This window comes from Heterocephalus glaber, unplaced genomic scaffold (genome assembly GCF_053883595.1).
Source record: "Heterocephalus glaber isolate CG9 unplaced genomic scaffold, H.glaber_assembly_v1.0 deba00001547, whole genome shotgun sequence".
In the NCBI taxonomy this organism is placed as follows: domain Eukaryota; kingdom Metazoa; phylum Chordata; class Mammalia; order Rodentia; family Bathyergidae; genus Heterocephalus; species Heterocephalus glaber.
In genome coordinates, this window is record NW_028258340.1 from 16,268,643 (window position 1) to 16,290,108 (window position 21,466).

At 32.8% G+C, this 21,466-nt stretch overlaps 1 protein-coding gene across 10 annotated transcripts in view; it reads left to right on the forward strand.

Moving 5' to 3' along the window:
• Dmd (dystrophin) overlaps nucleotides 1-21,466 on the forward strand; it is a 2,486,572-nt gene that overhangs the window by 790,167 nt on the left and 1,674,939 nt on the right. For all 10 annotated transcript variants that reach the window (XM_004850043.4, XM_087189971.1, XM_087189973.1 and 7 more), the window contains one exon: nucleotides 17,736-17,828. In XM_004850043.4, coding sequence (XP_004850100.2) covers nucleotides 17,736-17,828 — 93 coding nt within the window. The remainder of the gene's footprint in view (nucleotides 1-17,735; nucleotides 17,829-21,466) is intronic.

Consider the following 21,466-nt stretch of genomic DNA (forward strand, 5'->3'; position numbering starts at 1 on the left):
ATTTTCAAGAGATGGATTTGGGTATTCAGTATCATTTGAATAAATGAGCCTGGGACAGGATATTAATAAAGCAGTGCAATAAAACAATAGACTATTTCAAATTTCCTCTTAAAATGTGAAATTCTCTAATTTAAACAAATGATAGAAGACATTAAATTGTGGTTTTTAAATGGCCATACCTTTAACAGAGTAGTGCTAATACACTTGCATTCAACACATTATTTACTCATTAAGTGTCTTCTATGATTTAGATTGTATTCTAGGTAATTAAGGACACTACAGTTAGTGATCATAGCAAACACAATCTTTTCTGTCCTGGAGTTGGCAGCCACATGGCAGGGAACACTGAGCAATATATATATGAATGACAGGATATAAGTAGAGCAGGAGGTCTGGGAAGACCTTCTGGTTAAGTTGTTAAATAAGCTGGGATCTGAAGGAAGTAAGGGAGTGAGGCATGGGATTATCTACAATAATATGTTCCAAGTAGAGTGATAAAAAGACCATGAGGTAAAAAAGCACTGGGAATAAGGGCTTAGTAAGTAGACAAGTCTGGATATGGGAAAAATGTAGATATAGAGAGCAAGGAAGTAGTAGGAATGAGAAGCCTGGTCCTGGTTTGGACCCTGGTTTAAAAGAGATGGCAAAGGCTAAAAATAAATGTTATTATAAATTAAGCAACCAGACAAGTTCTTTCCAAAATTTCAGGTTTATAAGTTTATTTAAAATTTTGACAAAGGTAGAGTTGGGAAACACTCTATCCTTCTTTATGTTTTGTTCCTGGTGACTTTTGAGGATACCCTACTTTAGGACATGCTTTCATGACTATCAGTTTATTAAGATTTTCTAACTCCTGAGCCAAGTTTTGAAATTTATATTTTTCTAGAAATTTTTCAAGTCAATTTTCAAGATTATTAGTAAAGGCTACATTATTCATTTTTTATTTGCTAAGTCTCCTCATATGTAATATGTTTCATTTGTTTCCAAGTGGGGGGGTTGAGACAAGGTCTTGCTATGTAGTCCACTCTGACCTTGAACTCACAGTGATCCACCTGCCTCAGCCTCACAAGTGCTTGGATTACAGGTGTGAGCCACCACATCCAACTGTTTCCAGTATTTTTTCACTACTTCCTTGGATTTGCAAAGTGTCTGTGGTTCTTTTCAAATACCAAATATTATTAGGATCAATTTTATTGGCTATTTCATTAATTTTTGCTTTTTTGGGGGTACTGGGAATCGAACTCAGGATCTTGTGCTTGCCAGGTGTGATGTGACACCACTGAGCTAAATCCCAGGCAATTTTTGCTTTTACTTTTCTTTTTTTTTTCTTTTTTTGTACTCATGGTCTAACTCAGGACCTTGGGCATTCAAGGCAGGCGGTGGCACCACTGAGCTAAAGCCCTGGCCCTACTTTTCATTCTTTTAAATGTACTTTGGAGATGAGAAATTTAATTTTCCTTGCTTTCCTGCTACTTATTTCTGTTTCCTCTGCTGATCTTTCCTGCCATGTTAGCTCATGTGTGTCATGTGTTGCTTCATTCCTTCAGTGATTTTACCCACTCTATATAGCAAAAATGCCTTTACCTTTATTATATAAGTGACTACAAACTGCATTAATTTGAAGTCGGTCATAGTAGGTTCCAATTCCCAAACTCCTACTTATGTGATCTTGGTCACATATGAACTGCTCATCTTCCAGAAGGTCCGAATCCTCAGAGGTGTGGTCAGGGGTGAGAATCAAGTTTTAAACAGGTAAGCAGACTGCAGTCCTGGGGCCTCCTAGGTTGCTGAGTGATAGAGGGAGAGATCCATGAGAGGCTGATCCAGATCAGAACTGGATAGGATCTTGTGAGACACAGGAAGATCTCACAGAAAACCGGTCCATACCAGAGTCCCACTGCTCTAGGGGAGAAGCCTTGAAAAAGGTGAAGAGAAAAGGAGGAAGGAGGAAATGACTTCTTTGCAAAATTTCATGATGGAATAACTAATAACAAAAATATATGGGAAAATTATTTTTAAGCAACAGCAGTTTTTTATTAATGCAAGTTACTAATACAGGATGGAAAAGTTTGGTAAACTGGTAAATGAGTTTACTATAGCTTAAACCTTTCTTTAGCTCATTAAACATCTCGCTTTTCTCCCCCTTCATCCTAATTCCCTTCTCTGACTCCAAAAGTCTACCTTAAAGTTGCCTGTCATAAGAGTAGCACTTTTGCTAAAGAAAGTTACAATCAATAAGGAAAGTATAATAAATCATACTGCATAATAGAAATACTGCTAAAATCACAAAGAAAACTTGATGGAAATATATTTTCATTTAGAGCCTTTAATTCACCATTGTCAGATTACATATTTAGTTGCCAAAAAATGAGAATACAAATAGCATGATACACTGTATATTTAATACCAAGTTTTCTCTTGACATTCCAAAGCATAGTAGTTATATAAAAATATGTGTGTATTATGTGTAAATCCTCCATAAATTTGGAATTGTAAGGAAATCAATAATTTAATAATTTCATTTAAATTAACCCAGTCTAAATATGACCTCTCAACTAGGCATTCAGAAAATACTACTCTCATTATAAGGAATGCTCTCCCCTATCCCTGAGGAATGGTCAGAGCTCAATACATCTACCTAGTGCCCATAGGTAGGATAATAACCTTTCATCTTTAGTCAATTTCACTATCCACTGATATAGTCACCATCCAATTCCAAGTCAACTTGTGAAGTTAAATGTATTATTAACTGTTCTAGTATGAAACAGATGGCACCTATAAAAATAAACTTGAAGAGAGTACAATGAGGGTGGATATTTACATACATGTGAGCAGAATATTAACAAGAAAAAGAACTAACAATGAATGGTGAAGATCTCAGGGATAAGTATTAGTTAATAGCCCTTACTACCTCTGAATCAAAAAAGACCTGAGAAGAGAAATGTTAAGTTAAACTGATAAAAGCCCTAGTTTGGGGAGAAGCTCACTGGACAGCAACTGAGACCATAAATATAAAGTTATTCTCAAAACCAACTTGATGGGGATTAGGGAGAAAAGTAATACCTTGAACGCACTATTCATCCACCCCATCTATACACCATCCTTGCAGTGCTGCTCATTCGTTGTACTCACCTAGAAGCTACTAGGGAAAGATATCACAGGTGATGGAGGTATTGCATAGGCAGATGCCGCAATGAAACGAAGAGTAGGGCACCACACAGTATAATCAACACTCAGGTATATCCCCTATTTTTTTTCTGAGTCAAATATGAACTTCAGAATCTGTATACTGAGAATACTGCTATCTGGGGCCAAACTTTGCCAGACCGACCAGAAAGCCATTTACTTCTGACGGATTACTATGTCCTGTATGTGCTGACAGGGAGGAAAGGTAGTTTGTTGCCACAGTGGGGACCAGATAACATACTCCTTCCCATACTTCTGGAAAGAAATCAGAACCAGAAAAGAAAACAGGCTAAGGGTCATTTATGATTTATCCTCTGCTATAAAAACTTACTAAAGGCATACAAAAATAATAATATATATATATTTGGTACCAGGGATCGAACTTGGTACCTTGCACTTGCTGCACTTGAGAGGCAAGCAGCAAAACCACTGAGCTAAATCCCCAGCCCCATATATTTTTAAAAGTTTCTACCACATGCACTCATTAAAAATGGATAATATATTAGAAGGCAATGCAAATGGCATTCAGTACACAGAAAGAACTCTTAAAGTGCAAATTACTTGATACTATAATGTAAATTAATGTATTTAAATTAAATTAATTTAAAATATGTTAAAGAACAAATCAAGAGTACAAAACCACATTTCTGTAGGAAAAAGTATTCCGTGGAAAAATGAGAAAAGTGCATTCTACCAAGGGGTTCAGTTTTTGCCTTTGTTTTTATCTTTATTTTAATAAAAGACAAAATAAGTTAAATAAAGCTTTCAACTAAAAATATTACGAAAAGGAAAAATGCTTGAAGGAAAGTAGAATGTAAAGACAAATGAAGAAATTAGAAAGAAGAAATAGTAGATAAATTTAGGAATTAGATGTTTGAAATAAAATAAAACTCATATCTTATAAGTGTGATTAGAAAAATAAGAAACAACAGACGCATGCAATTTAAAAATAAAATATTAAATATCAGTACAAGAGATCAAGAAACCAAAAATGGACTCTACCTAGAACTGTACCACTTGATTATTTTAAAAAATCAATGAAATTTGATGCCAGCAGTAAACTCATCCACATTTTTAAGAAATTTATAATTGCTAAGAGAAATTGTATGAAAAACCCAATTCTATATGCTTCTGTAGAAGCTAGTGTTTAAAATCCCATGGGGATTGATAATATAGCTCAGTGGTAGAGTATGTGTTTAGTATGAACAAGGTCCTAAATTCTATCCCCAGACCAAAATAAAATAAAATAACTTGAAAAAAATTTAGCACTCTTTTCTTAAAGGGGTAAAAATCAGTAAAACAACCACAATAACAACAACAACAACAACAGCAACAACAGAATTGCCAACTTGTGCAGGCAATTCATGAATGACATACTGAACACAGTTATGAGCTCTGCAATTGTGTCAGCTAATAGTAAATCAGTAAAGTTCCATTTATATACCTACCTTTTTTGTCAGAAATTTTAGATGGCTTTAGAACTCATAAAATGTAAGCATTGATTTCTTAGGAAGAAGAAAAATAATCTTGCCTTCAAAAAGATATTTCCTGACAATTTTAAGCTCTTTTTCCTCTTTCACATTTTGTTGTCTCCTCCTTCCTTCTTAAGGCCTTTGTCTCTTTAACCTTTTTCTAGGCCATGAAGTAGTACCTAACAGTGATGGGGAAGCTTTCAGAGCTTTCAATAACAAATAGCCCACTGCAGCGCTCAAGATCCATTTCCTATTATCTTTTCTTTTGCTCTTTATTTATATTTTGAGTTTCTCATAAAAAAGAAAACATGCGATATTTCACCTTGTGTGCCTCATTTATTTTACTAGTTCTTTCAACTCCTGTTTTCTGAAATAAAAAGATATTTAATAGGTAATTTAAATGTGTTTATTAATATATTTTCCTTAGATGTAAGTACTTTTCAATGAGTTTTCTTCTCTACTGAATATTTGCATTTCTAATTATTTTATGTCAAGTTGAAGAAATAATTTTTCACTAACATAATGTGGCAACTAAAACTCTGATAGGAAGATTTAAGTGTTTGTGGGCCTTGCAGATTCCTGTCTAGGTGCAGTATGATCCTGTCTTCCTTTTCACACAGGAATGTTTCTCATTTTGTGTTCTCTCCTTCTCAAGACTTCCATGCTAATATTTTATGCATCTCAATGCCTTTTAAAGATTTTTACAGAGTATGTTATCAGAATACACCCTAATTTAACCACGATTTTGCTGATTTAGTATTAGCTGACATAATTGTAGATCTCAAAATTGTATTTAGTATCCCACCCTCATCAATTGTCTGTTACAGGATGACAATTTTTTATCAAGTAACTTCAGATCTACAAATATGATCACAGATCAAATATGATCATCACTTTACATTATTAAACCATAAATCTAAAGTGACTATGTAAAAAGCCTAGGGTAAGAATTCAGATGTCAGCTGTGTTCAAATCTTTACTTTATCATCTTATTAAAAGTTGTCACTGAATTACACGTAATGGTTGTCAAATGTCACTGATCTGATAAAAGGTATAGTGTTCACCATTGCTTGCATGTGATCTCAAGAGAATTCTAAACCGTTCTTTAAAACTACTATTTTATGTCTCCTCTAAATATTCAGAAGGTTAAATAGGCATGTAATATATATTTTGGAGCATGTCAGAATATAATACAGTAGCTTTTATGGAATATAAACTGCTTCCACTCATCACTCATAAATTCCGTCAATAACATATAAATTCCAAATTTTAAAGTTAAGTTTTGTTAGGCAAGTATTTCTTTTAGTTCAGATTCAGTATCCACAACAAGCCTCTAAAATATCTACACCTTATAAGCATCCACGCCCAAAGATTGAGATGAAATAGATCCTGTTAACTCTAATTCATCAACTATAGGTTCTTTGCGAAAAGATTTCATGATTTTGGACTTATTTCCTCCAAAATATGAAGAAGGTAGAACTATACAAAAACATAAATTGAGTATTTAAACTCTTACTCAGATCTAAGAGAATATTACTACTCTTAAATTGAAGCATTATGTCATTTAAAATAATTTGATAAGGTGAGTTGTTTAACTCTCTTGCCCTCATTAGCGTATACCTGTTGCATCAAGGAAAAATAGTATATTTTTGCATATAAATTGGTGTCATCATTTATGTATCATATATACATATGGGGTTCTATTGGGAAAATAACTATATGACTATGAATTATCATTTTTTTGTCTTTTTACTGTGATGAGTGTCAGTGATATGTTAATTTTAGTCACTATTGCCTATTTTTTTTAAAAAAAAACAACAGTATAAATGGTTCAAGCTTAGAAAGTGGTAACTATACAAGATTGTTTTTAAAATAGCATTTTATACTGCCAGGTATATATGTTCTATACTAGTTATAAAATTTAAATTGAATGATATTATATGGAAAATTTATATATTTTACTGTATTCTGTAGTGTGAAATTATTATTGAGGTTAGTCTCCATTTTTATAAGCAATGCCGTTTGGTATATAATATTCCATATAAGAGATTACTCTTATTTTAATTACAATAGTTTATTTCCCAAAATGTTTGATTGCATTTTAAGTTCAACCAGTCCACCTGTCTTGCAAATTCTATTTTGATATATTTGTTCTCATTGTTTTTCACCCTTTTACAATTTTATCTTATCATAATATTATGAGATTTAAAAAAATTTACTGGCTCAAAATTTATTGTCAAAGACAATGTAAGTAGCAGGAAGATAAGTGAAAACACTGCTCAGTTCCAAAGTACTCACTTCTGATGTATTATTGTGACTATAAACACATCTGAAATACAGATAAATTTATTTCACTAGTTTCTAAGCCACTTAATCAAACAATACATTTTTTTTTTTGTACAAGGGATCGAACTCCAGTCCTTGCTCTTGCACAGTAGGTGGCGAAAACACTGAGCTAAATCCCCAGCCCAACAATACATTTTTAAATCTATCTCTCAACCTTTTGTGTATGGCAATGTTTAAAAACATTTAATGAATTACTGAATATGTAAAATTCAATAATTGAAGGTAGGAAAAGTACATAGTGAATACCTATTGTTAATTCTTAGGAGGTTCTCTGGTCAAAACATACTTTTAAAATGTACATTTGGATCAAGCAAAACATAATATTTGTTATATGGAGATATGACAGGGAATGGAGAACCTGTCACTGGAAATCCAAGTCCACAGTGCTAATACAGGGCGCCCTTTATGTTGTAAATTTTGAACCATTCATCATTTAATGTGCATGTGTCAATAGAAGAAAATAGGTATGATTTATGCCTGTAAGTCTTAAAATTTTAAATAGTATAAATCTTAAATGTGATTTTAAAATGTACAAATGTGCAAGGCAGTGTAACTACTTTGCCTTTCCTTGATTTTTCTTCTTTAAATGGATTATACTTAGAAGGATTATATAAATACTTCAGTGGCTCTTGAATTTGGAGATATTTTAGCTTAACTACATGATGGCAGGAATTTTATAAAAGGCAATTAAAACATTTAGAAAGTGAAGTACGTTTTTCTAGAATGATGGAAGGAACATTCCAAGCTATATACAACATATAAGAAAGAAATGTATAGATATGAGAGCCCCCCCCCCAATAGATGATGGAAGTATATACAGAAAGATTAGGTGTCAGGATGGGTATTTATAAAGTCCAATACATGTTGCTTTCCTAACCATTAGTTATTTAAGAATCTGGTTAAGAAAATTAACTCAAACTTTTAAAATATTATTTGGTGGTTTCCTCCATAATATTTTAATTCATTATCAAAACTTTTTTATTAGTGAACTTATAACATTTTTGATGACTTAAACTTACATACCAAGACTGCTGAATGAAAAGATGCTTTATGCTTCTGTCCTTCCCATATTTAATTCAAAACATGGCCAGATTTATACACATTAAAGAACAAAAATGACTCTTCTTTGGGATGAGTCTCAAACTCTTAAAGGACGTGGGAGAACTATGTACTTTGGAACAAATTTTAAAAACCTCTTAGCTTTCACCTAATTTCACTTGGATGAATGATACGACATTTCGTCATTAGTGCCCATAGCTGTGAAAAGTCCTTGTCAGTATTTGTCTAAAAGGACAAGAAAAAGAAGATACCACGTACTGTAAAGATCATAGCTCCCGTATTAAAATTCTGCAACTTCCCATTTAAAACTATAAGTACTCAAATCGTTCACGAATCTATATATGGAAGAATTTGTCCATTTCTCAGCTTTTGCAGAAAGTAAAAATACACGATGAAATTTATTAGAGCTTTCACAGACCTTTGTCACATATCACATACACACAAACACATAAATATATGCATATACATCACACATATTTATCACAAATGTACAACTCACTTTTAATTAATTTATATTTTTCTGTTTTTACTTGTACTCTGCCCCGAGAATATCTATTTCATTTTTATTATTTGATTTAATTACTGAAGTTATATTTATGCCAATTGTTTTTCTGGTGACAGACTCCAATGGCCAATTGTTACATGAACAAGAACTTGTTTCTACAAAAATTCAGTGCATTCTCTTAAATTTTCACACAAAATATCAATCTTCATACTTATTGGTTTGGTATGAGACACTTACATTTTGTAAAACAGGAAACCAGCGTTTTGCGTATTCTTAATGACCCCAATATTTAATTTCTTGCAATCTAATGATTGTGAAAATACTGATACAAACACACAACAGTAGATCCATATATCAACACAAATGTTTTATCATTGTTTTTTAAAATTTTGCTTACTAGACAGACAGATAGTTTTGAACACACTTATTTCACTATTGGATTGTTGAGAACCCTGAAAGATAAAATTATAGAACATGTTTTTAAAAAGAAACATGTAAAAAAAAAACATTGTACAATATGGTGATGATTTTATAAGAGTAACTAGTAGTGAATTTTTAAAAAAGACAATACCTCTTACAGCCACATGATAAGAAATATGGCATTATAGCAACAAAATGTACATTAAATTTTGGGGTCAAAAAGAGCCAAACTGTTGATATGAGGCATACAAACATAAAGTCCATCAACAATAAATACCCTTCAAGTGTGACAAAATACCCTATAATATGGCCTCTTTATGATTATTAAATATTGTTATTGCTGATAGTCCTTGGTAATTTGATAAAAGATGTACAGCAACAGACAAAGCATAGCAACAATAAATAATATTCCTTGTCTACCTGATGTTGTGTAATATTTATTAACATGAAGAGACACGATTAATGCACTTTGTGAAGAATTCTCCAGGTGTAATTAATGAATTAACTCTCACTTTCTGACCTAATTTTTAACTCTAATTTTGTGGAATCTTTGTCTATATTTCATATTCTGTTTCTCTCTTGGTAAAATTAACTTGTGAAAGGTATGGAAACTCTGTAAAATTTAAATAACTGATGATACTTTGATGATCTGGGCATCGTGAAAGCTATGTGCATAGAGAACTGCAAAGGTTCAAAGGGTTTTTTAAAGACATAAATAAAAGAGTTAAGAATGTATTTTTGAAAACTATAAAAGAGAAAAAATGAAAATCGCAATCAAAATACAAGACTAAAATATATAATAAAGAATGAATCCAGGCAAAGTAGGCTCATTGAAAAGATCAGCAAAATTGATAAACTTCTAATTCAGCAAAGGACAATATGAATAAAAATATACAAGATTAATGATGAGAAAGGATTCATAACATTTATTATACAAAAATTAAGATACTACAACAATTCTATAACGTTACATTTTAATTCTAGGAAATTGGCATTTCCTAATAAAATGGGAATTACTAAAATTGAAAAAAGACTAAGTGGAAAATTAAGCTAGACTTATTACTTTGGAAAGCATTTGTTAGGTTATTAGAAAATTCACCATGGAAATATGTACTGAGATTCTTCAAATGAATTTAAGTGATTCCTATATTTTCAGCTATCTTAGAATATCTGAAAAGATAAAGCTCCATGATTCCTTTCATGATGTCACAATAATGCTGTTAACATCAGTCAGAAAACAAAATTAAATCATAATTCTGTGAAGTCTGAATAAAATTCAAAACTTCTATTATGCGGAATGATATGAAATTGCTTGTAATCACATCTAAGAAGTGATAAGCATCCAGTAATGTTAACTTCTAGTTAAAGTGCTCTTAAATTTAAGAAAAACAGAAAATTCCTCTATGGAAAAATGAGCAAAGCATGTCAACAGAAAAGTCACAGATGGAATTGTAATAGTCAGTTATACAAACTGTATTCCAAATGTACTAGGAATCATGGAAATAAATCATTTGCAAAATGATACATTTTTACTCATCAGACAAGCGAATGTTTTTAAAGGTAGAAAATACCTACTATTTGTGAGGGAAGAGCATATTCTCACACATTTCTGGTTTAAATGATAAATGTTTTCCAGAAAAGTATGTGGAAATACCTACTAAAATTTATATGCACACATCCTTTGATCTACTAGATATATCTTCCTTAGGATTACTAATAATCAATGGAAGCATCAGTGTCTGAGGACGTAAATACAAGATCTCTTTCGGTTTATTGTATAAAGTAATATGACAGGACAAAACAAAATATATCAAAACACTGGAAGCAAAGTGCATGTCCTCCATTAGGGGAATGGATAACTATGGTACATCCAAGCTATGAACTATAATGCCATTAAAATGAATTAACAAAAGGGGACTATTGTACAATAAAAGCAAAATTCAACATCATAATCTGCATATTCTGACTTTTTTTGGGATGTTGTTGCTGTTGATATACCAAGAAATGAACACAGGGCCTTGCTGAGCTACAACCTAAGTCCTGTTTTCTATTTTTTTTTTTTTTTTTTTTTGAGACTGGATCTCCCTAAGTCGCTAAATTGCCAAGGCTGGGCTTGAACTTTCTGCCTCAGCCTCCCAGAGTGCTTGGATTACAGTTATGCACTACCATAGTTGGCTGACTTTTTTCAGAATACAAATTCCATGGATTTGTATCTATATAATATCATATATGTATGCTTATATGTTAAATGACCATATAAACAGGGAGAAAATATGACAGAAAGTGTTTTTTGAATCAGATTGTGGGACAAATCAAGGGAGGAAAGAGGAACAAACTAAATGGAAAATTAAAAATTCTCAAGAAAAACAGGAAAAATATATGTTAACTCAGGCATTTGTGTAAAATAAAATGTTTGTGTGATTATATAAAAAAATTAAACATTTTGTAGATTTATTTTGAACAGATACCTAAAATATTAAAATGACATATGATAATGGATTACCATGTAATGTTTCCATGAATAAATCTATTTCATAATGTGTAAATAAAATTTAGTGTATCTAGATCCTCAAATATCATTTCTTCGTGGTGAAAACTTTCATTTTTATTTTTTAAAAATTTTTTAACATTTTATCAGTACGTGTTTGCAGTACACGCATTTACAATTAACTTGGGGAGTGGTTACATGTACATAATACAACTTGTTTCTTTTTTAAATTCTCTTCCTCTTTCCTTCCCCTCCCTCCTTCCTCCTCCAATTCCCCTATCCCATTTTTCATTCTTGTTGATATTATTAATCATGGCTCATGTTATGACATATAATAATTACATTAATTCATGTTATTAAAGTTCCTGTACATGACATATCTTTATCCTACTTATTTCCCTTTCCCCTCCTCCTCGTTCCCTTGGAACACTTCCCTATTACAAGAGATCCATCCCTTTGTCCCCTTCTATCTGTCCTTTATCATTTCATTTGTACTTTGCCTCATTCAAATGAGAGATACAAGACAGTATTTAAGCTCCTGTGTCTGGTTTATTTCACTCAACGTATTTTCCAGGTGGATTTATTTTCCTACAAATGTCTCAAATTTATCATTCTTTATAGCAACTAGTATTCCATTACATATAGATACCATGTTTTCTTTATCCAATTGTCTGTTGATGGGTACAAAGGCTTCCAGGATTTTGCTGTTATGAATTATGCTGCTATAAAAATTGGTATGCATGTAATAGGTGAAAACTTTCAAAATCCTTTCTTCTAGCTTTTTGAAATATATACTACATTATTATCTAGAGTCACGCTATTGTGCAATAGCTCACCAGGACATCTTGAATCGATCTAACTTTTAGTTCTCATTGGTCAACTTTCCTCCTTCCCTCTGCACCAATGCCCCCTCTCAATCTCTGACAACCACCATTCTACTCAAAACTTCTATGAGGTCAAACTTTTTGGATTTTATGAATGAGAGATATCATATAGTACTTGTTCTGTGCAGAGCTTATTTTAACACAATGATCTTCAGTTCTATCCATGTTGCAAATGACAAGATTTCGTTGTTTTTTTATAACTGAGTAACATTCGTTTGTATTTACATATGACATGTTCATATTTGTTAATTAGTTGATGGACTCCTAGTAGTTCCATTTCTTGGCTATGATGAACAGCACTACAATGAACATGGGAGTGTAGGTGTCCCTTATACATACTGATTTCATTTCCTTTGGCGATATACCCAGTATTAGGGTTGCTGGATCATATGGTTCTAGTTAAAGTTTTTGCGGAATCTCCGTGCTGTTTCCATTATGGGTATACAAATTTACACTGTCAGAAACAGTGTCCCAGTGTTGCCTTTTCTCCACATACTCGCCAAGCCTATTGTTTTTATTCTTTTGGACAGTAGATCTTCTTACTGGGGTGAAGTGATGACACATCATTACGGTTTTTATTTGCATTACCCTCACGTTTAGCAAAGGTGGGAATTTTGTTCTCTACCTCTTGGCTATTTGTTTATCTTCTTTTGAAAAACACCTATTAGATCTATTGCCAATTTTGTAAATTGGGTTATTTTGAGTCCTGCTAGTGAGTCATGTTCTTTATATGTATTAGATATTAACTATCAGAAATATGGTGTGCAAATATTTTCTCCCACTCTGAATTATCTCTTCATCTATAGATTATTTCCTTGGCTATGCAGAGGGCTTTTAGTATTATGTAATTTTATTTGTCTGTTTTTGCTCTTGCTGCCTATACTTTGGGGGTCATATCCAGAAAATAATTCTCTAGACCAATATCATGGAGTTTCGCCCTAGTTTTCTTCTAGTAGTTTTGAAGTTTCAATTAACATATTTAAGTTTTTATCCATTTCAGTTGATTTTTTAATATTGCATGAGTTGCAGCATTTAATTTTACTTTCTGCATGTAGATACAGTAGCTATGTTTCCCAGCATCTTTTATTGAAGAGTCTGTCTTTTTCCCACTTGTTCTTGGCACTTTGGCCTAAAATCAATTAAATATACATATGTAGATTTCTGGGCTTTGGATTTTCTTCCATTGATCTAGGCATCTTTTTATTTTAATGCCAACATCATGCTATATTTATTATCATAGATTTCTTATATCTTTTGAAATAGGTTAGTATCATGCCTCCACTTTTGTTCATTTTTCTCAAGATCTACATGGTTATTGTGCATTTTTCTGGTTGCATATAAATTCTAGCATTGTTATTGCTATTTCTATTAAAATGTTATCAGAATTTTGACTGATATTGCATTAAATCTTCATATTTATTTGAGTGATATTAGTATTATAACAAGATTAATTCTTCCAATCAATGAACATAGAATATCTTTCCATTTATTCATACCTTTTAAAATTTCTTTCATCAGCTTTTTTAGTTTTTAGTTTTCATATCTTCCATGTCTTTGATTACGTTTTTCCTACGGAAGTTTTTTGGGACAGCTCTTTTGAATAGAGTTGTTTTCTAAATGACTTTTTCAGATAGATTAATTGTTGGCATATAGATATACTATTGGGTTTTGTATATTCAAGTTGTGTCCTACAAATTTATTGAACTTGTTTTTAGCTCTGTGAGGTTGTGTTGAAGTATTCAGACATTTTTCTGTTTAAGAACATGCCATTTGAAAAAGAAAATAATTATATTTCTTCCTTTTAAATTTTGATGCCTTTTATTTCTTTCTATAAATTAATTGCTCTGGCTAAGACTGCTAGTACTCTGTGGAATAGCAATGGCAAGGGTGGACATACTGTTTTGCTCCTAAATTTAGAGGAAAATCTTTTAAATTTTTACTATTTAAATTTTTATAGCTATGTCCTTTCAATACATGGTCTTTGTTGTGCTGGCATATCATTTTAACCATTTTAGCTATGCAGTTCACTGGCTTTAATTGTATTCCCGTTGTTGGACAACCATCACCTCTATCTATCCCAAGATTTTTTTTTTATCACGCAAAACTGAGTTCATACCCACTAAACAAAAGTCCCTATTCCTTTCCCCCCAAACCCTGATAACTTCCATTCTTTCAATCTTTATAAATTTGATGATTCTAGATTTCTCATGTGTGTAGAAACACACACAAATTTTTGTTGTGTCATGTCTTGCTTATTTCATTTACAATGTTTCCAAAGTTCGTTGATATGTCTAGTACCAGAATTTCATTTCTTTTTAAGGCTAAAAATTATTCTACTTCTACTGCTACTACTACTACTGCTACTACTACTACTACTGCACACACACACACACACACACTTACACTATATTTTGGATATCCATTCATCTCTCAGTGGCCATTTGCGTCCTTTCCATTTTTGGGTGCTGTAAATCATGCTGCTATGATCATTGATATATACATGTGTGTTCAAATATCTGCTTTCAATGTTTATTGTTAATTCTTGATACAGTATACCTAGAAGTAGAAGTGCTGAAACCTATATAATTGCAATTAGTTTTATTATGTGTTCTCCTATTAACTTGTAAATTCTTTGTTTTGTTTTGTCTTTGATTTTGTTTTCTTGAGACAGGGTCTCACTGTGTAATTTAGGCTGGCCTTGAACTCAAGGTGATCCTTCTACCTCAGCTTGGATTGCTAGGATAACAGGCGTGCACCACCATGCCTTGCTTAACTTGTGAATTTCTTGTTATTTGGGATTCTACATTAATTTTCTTTTAGCAGGCCTGAACACAGTACTTGAACATAATAAAAATTGGACCTTAAAGGAATTTTTGAAGATAGGAAAATGGAAAAACTATCTCCCTGCTCACTCAGTGAGAAGCCTTAAAACAGTAAATAGGACTTCTCTGTTGCTTGCTTGAAGTCTTCCCAGGATTATCTGCATGGCAAATCAAAGTGTAACTATCAGCATTAATTCCGAAATATAAAAGCGTTTCCTACAAAACACATAAACTATGTTAAATAATCAACTATATGATCTAGTTATCACTTTCAGTAGAATTAAATATCAGAAATTCAGGAATGTTTGTTCGTTTTGTGTTCTAACTACAACAGTGTGGTATAAAGCCAAAATATATTTGTGAACCAATGAATCATTTGTTAAACTTATAATGGCTTTTCCATATGGAGGAAATCCTCTCCTCTGCTGTCATCTGAGGAATCTCCAGATGAAAAGTACATAATGGTGCTTTCTTCTTCATGAGTCATTAATATAATCTGGGAACTTGCAAAACTGAAGTATGATATCATGACCAGGATGTCAACATTAATTCAATCTACCAATATTATTCAGATATTTCCAGTTTTATTTGTAATTTTGTGTCCATGCATGTGTTTAGTTCTATGCAGCATTATATGTGTAGATTTGTGTATTCATGATTACAGTCAAGATTCAGGACAGTTACATCACTCCACGGATGCCTTGTATTGCCCTTGTATAATTGCTTCTACCCATACTATATATCTTATCCTTATTCCTAACATCTTGAAATTGATACTCTCTTCTTCATTTATATAATTTTCCCAGGACTGTTATATAAATAGAATCATACAGTATGCAAAACATTGAAGACTGACTTTTTTAACACTTAATTTCCATAAAATTTATCCAAGTTACTGCATATACCAATGGTTTGTTAATTTTTGTTTGTTTGTTTGTTACTTTTTATTGCTTTGTGCTTTTTTCATAGTGCTGCTTTACCACAATTTGTTTAGTTCTTCACCTCTGAAAGGCATTTGAGTTGTTCTTGGCTTTTGCCCAACCAAAATAAAACTAGAGTTCTATGCTTTTTTTCTATAACCATAGGTTTTCATTTCTTTCCAATAAAAGTTGAAAAACACAATTCATGAATTGCATGGTAAATACATGTTTATTTTTGTAGAAAACTGCCAAACACTTTCCCAGGGCAGTTGTACCATTTACATTTTTACCAGCAAAGTTTGAGTGACCCAGTTTCCTTGCATCCTCACTAGTATTTGATATCACCATTCCTTTTCATTTGAGCCATTATAATTGTGTAGCAATATCTCAATGCAGTTATAAATTATACTTCCCAAATGCCTAATAGTGTTAAAAACATTTTTCATGGGATTGTTTTTTTTTTTTTTAACTAAACTCCAGCTACAAATGGTAGGAGGATAAAGAATAGGAGACATAAAATGTCTTAGTCTATTCTGTCTTCCTATAACGAAATACCTGAGACTGGTTATTTTTTTTAAAAAATAAGTTTATTTATCTCACAGTTCTGGGGTTCCAAGGGTATGGTGTCAGCATCTGCTGTTAGTGAGGGAAGGCCTGGGATGATATCACATGATGGGAACATATGCAAGAAAACATGATCATATGGTAAGAAAGCAAGCAAAAGAGCAAGCTGAGAAAGCCAAAAGTGCTTTATAACAACTCTGATGTTAACTTGAGAACTAACTTTCTTCCTAGAGGTAGACATTAATCCCCTTTGAAGGTAATACCACCATTGATGTAATATTCACTCAGTAGTCCTCCACCTCTTGTAGCTTCTACCCTCTCTCTCAAAACTCTTACATTGTGGACCAATCTTCCAGCACATGAAACTTTGAGGAACAAACCATAGTATGGAAATTTGCCTTAAAAATGACACCCTGTGAGATTTTGATTCCCAAACCTAGCCTTGGTTAGGAAAAAAACAAATAGCCACTGTCTCTGTTGTTTGTTAGAGTTCTATGATTTCTTCCAAAGGAGGGGTATTTTATTTTTTTTTGTTTGTTTGTTTGGGTCTTTTTGTTACCGGGGATCCAACTCAGGACCTTGCATTTGCCAGGCAGGTGGCGGAACCACTGAGTTAAATACCCCGCCCAGGAGGGGTATTTTAATCATATGCAATCACCTTTAATTATAAGAGCACTCCTTTGAGTTAGAAGAAGTAATGATCTTATTTCCTCTTTTTTTCTTTTCTTTTCTTTTTAGTTGCAATTTTGTAGTAGGAAGCATGTCTTAATTTTATATGATTAATGACTGTTGTGTACTTGATTTGGAGATACTGATTGCCCTATTTAATCTGGACTAATCTATTTATATGCTAAACATACTTTCATTTCTTATTTCTGTAAATATATTGGGGGTGGTTGTTAAGAAAAGTAAATTTATAAATGCATTTGTTTTCATTATTAGTTTCTTTAAAAAAAGCTATAATGCTACTTAGTCTCTTTTAGCTAAATGTATTTATGTTCATATTTGCTTTCTTTACAATTACAAAAGTGGTCTCCTTTCTTCAAATATTTCCCATTCTCTTCAACAGGTTGATTTAACGAATATTGGAAGCACTGACATAGTTGATGGAAATCATAAACTGACTCTTGGTTTGATTTGGAATATAATCCTCCATTGGCAGGTAAAAATTCTGATGAATGTTCCCTAATCCTTCTTTTTTGCATTCTTATTCTTGACCTGAAAGATAAACACATATATGTACCTCTAACAATATCAAGCCATCGTTATAGCATTTCCTTTCGAGCTCATTGGCACAACTCATGTCAACTGAGATAATAATAATCAGGAGATTATAAAATAGGTTCTGGCACATTTCCAGCAATATTTTTCTAACCTTTATTTGATTTAGTAAAGGTAAGGCAAAAAAGACAATATCCCAACCATAGGTTAATAAAAATATTTTTCACAAATACATATGTTTTGCAATTTGCCTATACATGACAAAAAATGAGCTTTCATTAATCTCATGTATTCTCAGTGTAAACTAATACCAAGGATAAATTAGTGGGATGTTTCTAAACTCACTTAAAATTTACTTCAAAATCCATTTCAACAATTAAATTTTTCAGGGCCGGGGATTTAGCTCAATGGTTCCACCGCCTGCCTCGCAAGCGCAAGGACCTGAGTTTGATCCCCGGTACAAAAAAAAAAAAAAAAAAAAAAAAATTAAATTTTTCTTCAGAATCCAAATTCACTTCAAATTCACTTCAAATGCATATTCACTTCAAAAATTCACTTCAAATTGACTTCAAAATTCAACAATTAAATTTTTCTCCATCACTTGAATGTAGGGTCTTTTGAATGTCTATATTTATCTGACCTCTGTAAAATGAAATAAGGTTAAATAGAAAGCATATGTGTTATACCCTTTTTTTTTTTTTTTTTTTTTTTGGTACGGATATCGAACTCAGGTCCTTGTGCTTGCGAGGCACGCGGTGGAACCACTGAGCTAAATCTCTGGCCCTGTTATACACTTTTTAATCAGAACAACATGAGATTTAAATTTAACATTCCCCACTTACCATCTTAGTGGTACTAGATATAATGCCATGCCTACTAGGCCATTTACTGTGGGAAGAGGGAAAAATTACATATATATATATATATATATATATATATATATATAAAATGAATCATCAAGGTTAAATGAGAGAATATCTGTAAAGCACACAGTAGAGTGTAACACTTTTAATGGATATATATCATAGTCATTACATTTTGATTCATATTTTAAGATTTCAGAGGCTACTTAAGGTATGTATTTCTTTTTTATAATAGGGATTACATTTTTACAGAACAGATCTACTAATATATAATATTTGTATCAAAAATTTACCTGTCTCAAGTGTAAAAGTCAGAGTGTGTACCAATCTGGTTTTAATCTGTAGCTCAATAGCTTCTCAAACTATTTTAAGGAAAGGATAGTTACTTTGCCTAATTAAGCAAAATTGTTAGGTTATTTATTGAGGTGTACAACCATCACAGCAATCTAATTTCAGCACTTTTTCTACCATGCTATGAAGAAAGTTCTTTATACGTTTAGAGTCTATCTTCATCCCTGCTCTAGCTCCAGGTAAACATTAATTTGCCTGTGTATTTGCCCTTTTGAACATTTCATATCAATGCATAGTTTTCACCTAGCTTCTTTCAATGAGCATGATATTCACTGTCCCCTCCTATTATAGCAGTTATCACTATTTCATTTGGTAAAGTTGATATTTAGCTTGCATTTTACATTGGTCTTGGTCTACATGAAATAGAATGTAGGCCACAGGTGCACCTACTCAATTCAGCAGCCATGCTGATCTCCCCAGTGGCTGCAATATATTTTTATTCCAAACACTCTGAACAAGTTCAACTGCATTTTATAGCACTATAGACAAAGAGGAAGCAAGGGAAAGAGGGAGGGAGGGAGGGAAGGAGGGAGGGAGAGAGAGAGAGAGAGAAGAAGGAAGAGGAGGAGGAGGAGGAAGAAGAAAAAGAGGAGGGGGAGGAGGAGGAGAAGAGAAGAGAAGACCATAACTGCTGAATAACTCATGAGAGTTTCACATCAGCCCAAGATGGCTAATTTCCAGCATTTTCCAAAACCAGAAAGGCCAGGCATGCCATCTCCCATGAAATTAGTTTCTTTCCATTGCTCAGTATTTCTCCAAATATCTTGAAGAAGAGACAGTTTTCCTCTAACCCATTTTGTGAAAAATATAATAAAACTGAAACATTCCAACCCTCCCCCCGCCACACACACAGGACCAAGCTTCTTTTTTTATTATTAAATGCTACAGATGTAAGTAGTATTTGGGGAAATTGCTACAGAATTTTCTCACACATCCTCCATTATATTTGTATATCGTATATCATAGTATTAAATTCATTCTAGGGAAAATTCAGTTTTGCAGACCACACTGAGTATCAAAAATACTAGCCATGACAAAGCAGGGAGAGGCACAGAGCTTCAAAATGCTCTTTCCATGGTACTTATCATTCAGATGAACTCCCCTGATTTTGTCGTTTCTTATCTCTTCAAAACCCTTTCCAACTCCATCTGAACTGCAAGACTTTCATGTGTGATATTTTCTACATTTGCTTGAATGCTCATTTTTTTAAATTTAGCACTTGGTATGTAGAAGAGGAGGTTTTACCCAGAAATATATGTTTTTAAAAAAATTCATTAAGTTTATTGGTACATTTTATGTATACAATATGACATTCATCATTGGAAATTTGCACCTTTGCATGTTATATCTTGGTTCTTGTTTTTTCCCCATTCCCCTGCCCTCCCTTCCACCCCTCCATATTTACAAAAACTTTATTCCTCTTTTTTTCCTTTTCTCATATTTATTCTTTTCTCTTCTTCCCCTCCCCCTCCCCCTTCCCCTTCTTGTCTGGGCCTTATCTTCCTATTTCATAGTATTTATTATACATTTTGATCCTCATTTCAAGGGATGTTTTCTACAGTCTTTCCTTGTCTGAGACCTCTCTTACATCCTGCTGTTTTTCTTCTGGGTCTCTGAATTACCAAATTCTTGCAATTGCAAGTAGACTCTTCCCACCCTCTACCTACTTACCTCACTCATCTAACATACTGCACCATTCTCTCAAACCACTGAACACTCTGGTTCTGCTCAATGACCTTCATCATACCTCTTTGAATCCCCAAAGATACTTTTTACCAAGAACACAAATGTGCTTTCCTATTAAATAGTAGAAGAAGCCCTTGAATACAGCAAAGATTAAAGAACACTCCGGTCAATTTAATGCACTTTCCAGATCTATCAGATTAAGAATGGCATTAAGAGATAAAAAGATGTGAACCTTTTCTTCCAATACCACATGCTATGTTATTAATAGTGCTGTGGAGAATTCTTTGAACCTCTGAAAACTCAAGAATGACAATTCTATTTCCCCATCACTCTTTTTCCAGTTTACATTTCAAATAATATTGTTAGCAGGAAAAATAATGTGTACTTCAGGAGTAAGTGGCTTTGAACAAAATTGTGATGCAGAGATGCAGACTATGGATGTTTGGCATTTTTTCTTATTTCTTATATGCAAATCATCATTTTTAGAGTGGTAAACTCTGCTCTGGTTCCACTTTTGCTGCCTAAGTTAAGGAAAGTACTGAATTCCAAGGCCAATTCACACTGGAATCTTTATATTATTTATACAACACATGATTACAAGAGAATGGTGACTTTTGCAGGGCTGAAAACCCTTCTTATAAACACCTGCTGACCTGATAACTTCTGTGTGAAATAGTTC